Source organism: Orcinus orca, chromosome 9 (genome assembly GCF_937001465.1).
Source record: "Orcinus orca chromosome 9, mOrcOrc1.1, whole genome shotgun sequence".
Taxonomy (NCBI): domain Eukaryota; kingdom Metazoa; phylum Chordata; class Mammalia; order Artiodactyla; family Delphinidae; genus Orcinus; species Orcinus orca.
In genome coordinates this window covers 81,014,035-81,022,361 of record NC_064567.1, presented here as the reverse complement: position 1 = coordinate 81,022,361, position 8,327 = coordinate 81,014,035, and the positions used below count along the sequence as shown (strand labels likewise).

General features: G+C 32.6%; 1 protein-coding gene across 3 annotated transcripts in view; it reads right to left on the bottom strand.

Moving 5' to 3' along the window:
* Nucleotides 1-298: 298 nt before the first annotated feature.
* Nucleotides 299-8,327, bottom strand: part of CACNA2D1 (calcium voltage-gated channel auxiliary subunit alpha2delta 1) — a 514,372-nt gene continuing 506,343 nt past the window's right edge. For all 3 annotated transcript variants that reach the window (XM_049714933.1, XM_033439986.2, XM_033439996.2), the window contains one exon: nucleotides 299-4,373. In XM_049714933.1, the coding sequence (XP_049570890.1) occupies nucleotides 4,257-4,373 (117 nt within the window). In that variant the 3' untranslated portion in view covers nucleotides 299-4,256. The remainder of the gene's footprint in view (nucleotides 4,374-8,327) is intronic.

Here is an 8,327-nt window from a genome sequence, read left to right as displayed (position 1 = left end):
GGAAACATTATTTTTGCCTAGAAAAAAGTTTTTTCTTACAGAAGTCAAAAGTCTGTTTTAATAAGTTTCTAAACGCTTTGATGGCAAAAGCACGTGTGAGAAGTGTCAGAGTCTCAAGGAGTTGCAATTTCATTTGTTTGTGAGTTGAGGTTTGTAATTGTAAAGGCAACTTTCATAATCCCAAATTTTACTTCCACAATCTAGAATTCTCTGCACTGGAAAGCCTGCTTTCTTAAACTGTATGTGACAGAGGCCTCTGTTTCTTTCAATTGGATTTTAAATAAATAATCAAAACTGGTGACTTTAAATGATAAACTTTTATTCTGAATATACTGTTTTTGCACAGGATTTAACACAACATTTTCTGGGATTATAAATATTTTTATAACAGTAATATACAAATTTTTACAAAACGTTTTTATCGGGCTAATTTCCACAAAAGTGTCGAGAGAACATAATAAAGGGGAGAAAAGATCTTTTGTTCACAAAGCCACTTGGCCTTTTGCATGGATGCACACTCAGCACTTCAATAAAAGTATCCCTAATAGTATGATCCAACAACATACAGCACAACAAAAAAGACAGCTTTGTCAGGTCACACTGTAAACCCAACTGGCATCTATTCAAGACAGTATCCCATTAGTCTCAGTGGAATTTCTTTGAGTTAACCTTGTGAACTAGAAATAAAGTAGATGAAACTTGGTAAGGGTTGTCTAAGACTTTGAAATTCTGGAATTTTTTCAAGAAATCAAGAAACTTCACACTTTTGCTTTACTGATTTGCTCTTTACAGAAATGTACATGGAATAATAGCAATGTTAACATTCTGCTATGGGAAAGCAACACACATTCCAGATAACTAAAATATTTGAAACTGTGGGCAAGTGAAACCATCATTCTATGCTATGCTTAAAAAAAAAAGTCACAACCTCCATTTTGTTACACTAGGTCAGACTCTGTACCTCTAGACACTTTAATGTCAACTAACATGATTAATGGAATAGTTCAGAGTTTTAATAAGACATAGAATTTAAGCTTTGGTGGAGAGAAAGATTTAAATGAGATGTAAAATACAAGAGAGCATCAAATAAGCAAGTAACACTTGGGTTGCAAAGGTCACTTAAAAGGGATACTGCCTATTTGAACCCTGTAAGGCCAGTTTTAAAGTTAATAAAAAGAATATTATAGGAAAACTTACAAATGGCAGCAACACTGTCTTGTTTTTTCCAAGTTAAGCAATGACGCCTCAAGCATTAGAAACATGAAAAAAGATCATACTAAAATCTTATAGGCCCAGGACCTAAAAGTCTCTTCAATCAAACTTGCTAACTATGTCATGTTAAAAACCTGTTACAAATATGGACCACGATTGGTGTTTGGCAGTAATGCTGGTTGTTCAAATGAAAAAATATAAACAAACCATTAATGCAAAGTTCATTCCTGTTATTCAACAGCAATGCAAGACTTTTGATTCTGTTAGTGACAAAATACATTAAGCTGCATGAGCATAGCAAAAATTAAGTAAGCAAAAGGGGTTTAAAAGCTTTTTTCTTGATCTCTTGTACTGTTTAGTCTTTGAAAATCAGTATTTATAACAGGCTGAAATTTAAGTTCTTGTCAACAATAGAACTCACAGAAAAATCCTAAATTAAAGATAACAATTGGATGGGACGAGTGTTACTGTCTTTCAAAAAATTACGCCAAATGCGTAAAGACTAGTATTAGGCACGAGAATAACGTTCTTACCCAATTTATTAACGTATGTGTGGTTGTTATATGTTTATTTTATAACAGAAAACAAAGGATCACGGCAAGACTCGTGCATGTAAATATATTTTGATGGCAAGTGAAATCAAATAGGACCCTGCCAAGAGATGCCAAGTTTAACTGTGATTAACACAACAACAATGTAGTTGATGAAAACATTTCAGTGACATTAGCCATGAAAATATATTTAATAGATTTTAAAGATAATTTTAAGGTAGTTTGTTGTATGCTGGAAGCAATTCAGTTGTTTAAATGTGCGTCGTTTATATACACAAACTAACATAACTGTATATTTCGATATCCCCTTCCCAACACTTTCATGATTTAAAATAGTCTAGCAAAAGTTAACAATAAGTTTTAAATATTTAATTAACAAACAACATGATTTAAACGTATTGTTACTAGAGTGAGAAGTTCCATATTTTTTTAAATCACTTTGGTGTTTTCTAAAACGTCAGTACCAGTTACAAATGAGACTACAAAATCACAACAATGCATTAGAAATGGTAACTGATGTCAACTCTTAGAACAATAGTTGGCAAAGTGATTCCATTTTCCCCTCCCCCCATTTTTAAATAAAAAAATATTTTAAATAAGGAAATGTACACAAATGTTACCTAGGGTATATTGGTGGTGGAGGAAATTACAAATGTATGCAAAGCTAAAAACAAAACAAATAGACCTTTTAAACTATGCTAAAGAATTGGTTATATCTTTGATATATGAAGCATATTAAAGCATGCTGGATAATGTTAATAAGATTTTTACTTAAAAATGGTATATAAGAAAATTTCCAGCATAGACACACACCAATATTTGGCATGTTTGAAAAAAGAACAAATGCATTTTACCATTAAAAATATCTGCATACTTCCAGCAGAATTATTCCCTATAGTTAGAGTTACACATTCATTGTTTTTACCCTTTCTTCAAATACTGTTTACCCCTGAAAATAATCTTTAAAAGCATAAATAAATTCTGCTACCATATTACTCTATAATGAAATATCTAATTTACTACACTAGCCATTTTCACTAATGAGGCTGTATAAAAACAATTTTGATTATTCACAATCAAGTATTCGTGTGCATACATATAGATTCAAGGTTTCCTTTTTGTTCAGATTATTGTAAAACCCTCATCAAACTGCATGGAAATTTTGGTCAAGTGATCATACCATTTAAAACAGAGGGAACAAAAGCAGCAGCAGCAGCAAATCTGGGATTGTACGTGCTGCTATTCCAGCGAATAAAGAGGAAACCTAGGGTGAATCTTCATTGAGAACATATATGTACTCTTCAAAAAATAAATGTGTCAAATCTGATTTATGTACTTAAAATATCTGTACATAGGTTTTCAGGCAAAAGCACGAATCTGTATAAAATCCATTAATTCCCATTTCACCATTTACCTAATCCAATCATTCAGCATTTACACTGCACAGTATATTCAGAGTAGTTTAACGACATTTTAAAAGATGACTTAAGTGCATTACATTGCAAGGTTCAGATTCTTACATAACAATAATGTCACTCAGTTAACTTTTCAATGGACTATACTCTACAGTAAGAGAAAAACAAACCGAAAGTTAAAATAGCAGCAGCATCATGCAAAATACCCTTGGTGACCAAAGTTCATTTATCACAAGAAAAAACATTTCCCCTCCCCCCAACAAGCTTTCCTTAGAGCATTTTGAAATATCTGGCTAGCACTACAGAACTTTACTGTGAACAAAAAGAACATTGCATCAAAGGGTTTATTAAGGGCTCACATTTATGAGGAAATATGTCGCATATTAATTCTACCCTCAAGCACCTTTAATTTCTTAATTATTTTCAAACAACCAATTCATTACACCACCAAAACTTGGTCATCATTTGTGTTATATTTCTGGCAGAGAAGCCATTCTTCATAAAGCATTTTATTCATGGCAATTTTTATCGTAGAAAATAAGCCATAATTTCTATTTTGACAGCTTACACCAATGTTAATTATCTCTCTCCCTCTCTCTCTCTATGTATACGTTCAATGATAATTACTCAAAGCAGCAAATAATTTTGAACAGAAGAATAAGGAAAAAATAACTTTCTTTTCCCCTAGAGATTTTCTTGGTAAAAGAACAAGGATTGCAGCAAGTCAGAATTCCAGGTCAAAATTAAGATAATTTGTGTGATTCATAAACAACTGTGTGGGGAGCCCTTTTACATGTAATCACCAACAATGCAACAACAAATTCTCAAATTTTCCAATAGAGAGCATGTATAGTATTTTGCTTTGATGTTATATATAGATGATGCAGGGTTCACGCTTAAGGATCTGACACCCTGACATGCAGCCAGCGGGTGCCTTCAGAGTCTGTGTCTTAGAGTGATGCCACGGGATGGTCTGAGCTAGTGGTCTGCTGATTCCACAGTTGACCCTCTTAATGCAATGGAGGGCTCATGTTTTGGCAGGGCCTGGAGTTTAATATGCAGATTTGGTTTTAGAAGGTCATAACTGGTAGTGTCTGCTGCCAGATAAAAGCCAAAGTAGTACACACTGGATTCCGATGATGGACCACAGGGAGGGACTTAACCCAGAAACACCCCCGCAGTCGGTATAATCCTCCTGTTGGAAAGAAAAGGAAAACAGAAAACTCCTGAAAAATATTTGGTAAGACATCTCCCAGAGCACGCCGTGTTTAGTCCACTTCTGAACTCACCTTATAAAGCTGCTTTAATTTGAATCCAGATAATTTACACTGTCCTAGATTTTACTGTTCAACAAGTTTAGATAAAGCCGTTTTCCTAGTACCGTTTGAAGAATGCTTTACATTTTTAGTTGTAGATTCTGATGATTATGAAAGGAAATACTGTATGCTGTTCTGAGTGATATTCCAATTTCTAAATTGAAAAACCTTACTTTCACAGTATTAAATATCCTTCTATATTTATAAGTACAAGATATAAAAATAAAATTTCATAGTCTATTTTATAATTCCCAAGAATTATGATATTAGCAATTATGCTCAATAAGGCAAAGTCTGAGATTGGTAAAATAAATAAATTTGAGAAATGAACTTCTATTTTCCCTATCCCTTATATCCAATTTCAAACGTGAATATATCATGCTGCACATGTAGCATCTGGACCTTCATCAAGAATTAAAATGAAGAATAATGTAGTTGAACCCTAAAAGAAAGGACACTCTGAAAACCTATATCCAAAATAAAGAGCTAAGCTAGCAGGAGAGGTTTATCCTGTTTAGAGAACCATGAAATACAAGCTACATATTTGCTCATTTGGATCCCCCCGCCCCGCCCCCGTCTAGTGGCAGATCATTAGATTCCTTGCTAACACAAAATTATTCTTTACCTTTTATTCCTAGGTTCTGTATTCTGTAACATTTTCTGCATCCTCTGATTCCTTTAAATATACTGAATTTCATTAAAAAAACTTCCTATCTTAAGAGGTACAAACTATTAGGTATAAAATAAGCTAAAAGGATATCTTGTACAACATGGTATATAGCAACATTTTATAACTATAAATGAAATAAAACCTTTAAAAATTGTTAATCACTGTGTTTTACACCTGTAACTTAAATAATATTATAGGTCAACTATACTTCAATTAAAAACAACAAGAAAACCTCCCTTCTAATTATTTTCCTAAACATCTTTCAAGAATTCACTAATCCAAGGTTCATCTTCCAATAATCAAAATAATAGGTTATGTAAGAAAATAAATTTTCTACTCTGAATAATTTTACAAAGACTCTGAGCTCCCAGAGACTAAAACATTGGCTCTTTTTGCTCATTAGGGTTTAATACAGTGCCTGCCACCCAGTAAATAACATTTTCTTCTTGAATTGTATTCTAAGGCAGCAGAAGTCTGTTAAAGAGAATTCTGAGGAAAAAAATCTATTAAGGAAAATTTTATTTTTCAAATCCCAGAAGTGGGATTGCTGGATTATATAGTAATTCTATTTTTAATTTTTTGAGGAACCTCAATATTGTTTTCCACAGTGACTGCACCAATTTACACTCCCACCAACTAAGTGTAAGGATTCCGTTTTATCCACATCCTTGACAGCATTTGTTATTTCTTGTCTTTGTGATAATAGTCATTCTAACAGGTGTGAGGTGATAACTCATTGTAGTTTTGACTTATATTTCTCTGATGTGTACTGATGTTGAGTATTTTTTCACATATCTTTTGGCCATCTGTATATCTTCTTTGTAAAAATGCATATTGAGATCCTTTGCTTATTTTAAAATCAGATTAGTTTTTTGATCTCGAATTATATGAGTTCTTCATATATTTTGTATACTGGCTCCTTATCACTTACATGATTTGCAAACATTCCCTCCCATTGTATGGGCTGTCTTTTAATTCTGTTGGTTTCCTTTGCTGTGCAGAAGCTTTTAAGTTTGATGTAGTCCCACTTTTTCATTCTTGTTTTTGTTGCCTTTGCTTTCTTATGGTGACAAGTCCAAAAAGTCATTACCAACACCAATGCCAAGGAGCTTACTCCCTATATTTTCTTCTAGGAGTTTTATGGTTTCAGGTCTTCAAGTCATTAAACCATTTTGAGTTGATTTTTGTGTATGGTGTAAGACAGTGGTCCAGTTTCATTCTTCTGCATATGGCTGTTCAGTTTTTCTAGCACTCTTTATTGAAGAGACTTTCTTTTCCCCAATGTATATTCTTGGCTCCTTTGTCATAAATTAATTGACCATATATGCATGGGTTATTTCTGGGTTCTCTATTCTGTTCCATTGGTCCGTGTCTTTTTTTATGCCAGTGCCATACTGTTTTGATTACTGTAGTTGTTTAATCTAGTTTCAAATCAGGATGTATCATGCATCCGACTTTGTTTTTCCTTCTCAAGATTGTGTTGGATATTTGGGTCTTTTGTGGTTTCATATATGTATTTTAGGATTGTTCTAATTCTGTGAAAATTGCCATTGAAATTTTGATGGGGATTGCATGCAATCTGTAGATTATTTTGGGTGGTATGGACATTTTAACAATTCTTCTACTCTATGAGCCCTGAATATTCTTCCATTTATTTGTGTTGTCTTCAGTTTCTTTCATTAATGTCTTATAGTTTTCAGTGTATAGGTCTTTCACCTTTTTGGTTACCTTTATTCTTAGGTATTTTATTCATTTTGATGCAAATACAAGTGGAATTATTTACTTAATTTCTCTTTCCGATAGTTCATTATTATGGTATAGAAATGCAAATGATATTTGTATATTAGTTTTGTATCTTGTAAATGCTTTTCCTTCATCTATTAAGATGATCATATGATTTTTAGCCTTCATTTTGTTAATGTATGTATCACATCAATTGATTTGTGGATTTTGAACAATCCTTGCATTCCTGGAATAAATCTCACTTGATCACGGTGTATGACCCTTTTAATGTGTTGTTGAATTAACCTTGATAATATACTGTTGAGGAATTTTTCATCTATTTTCATCAAGGATATTGGCCTAAAATTTTCTTGTAGTATCCTTGTCTGGTTTTGGTATCATGGTAATAAGGCTGGCATTGTAAAAGTGAATCAGGAAGTGTTCATTCCTCTTTAATTTTTTGGAAGAGTTTGGAAGGACAGGTATTAATTGTTCTTTGAATGTTTGGTAGAATTCACCAGTGAGGCCATCTGGTCGTGGACTTTGTTTCTTGGGAGGTTTTTGATAACTGATGCAATCTTCTTACTAGTAATTGGTCTGTTCAGATTTTCTATTTCTATTTTTTCATGATTCAGTCTTGATAGGTTGTATGTTTCTAGGAATTTACCCATTTCTAGGTTGTCGAATTTTTTGGCAATTTTTACATTGTCTTGCTATTTCTCCCTTTAAGTCTGTTAATTTTTACTTTATATATTTAGGTGCTCCTATGTTGGGTGCATATTTACAAATGTTTATATCCTCTTGTTGGACTGACCACTTTATCATTATGTAATGACCTTGACTGTCTCATTACAACTTTTAAGTCTATTTTGCCTATGTATACCCACCCCAGCTTTCTTTTGGTTTCCATTTGCATGGAATATCTTTTTCCATTTCAGTCTGTGTATGTCCTTAAAGTTGAAATTAGTTGACTCTAATACACAGCATAAAATCATCTCCTGTTTTTTTAATAGATTCTGCTACTCTATGTCATTTGATTGGAGAATTTAGTCCATTTAACATTTAAAGTAATTGTTGATAGATGGTAATTATTATTACTACAATTTTGTTAAATTGTTTTTGAGCTATTTTGAAATTCCTTTGTTCTTTTTCTCTTATTGCTCTCTTCATTTGTGAGTTGATCATTTTCTATAGTGGCATGCTTAGATTCCGTTCTCTTTATCTTTTGTGTATCTACCATAGGTTTTTGCTTTGTGGTTATTATAACAACTGTTATAAATATAACATTTTATGTAAGCCTCATAATATTTAGTGTTATAAATAAGTTGATAAGCCTCATAATAAGTTGATAACAACTTAAGTTCAAATGCATTCTAAAACCCTACACTTTACTTCCTCCTCCATGCTTTGTTTTTTATTTCAAAATTTACGTATCTTTAGT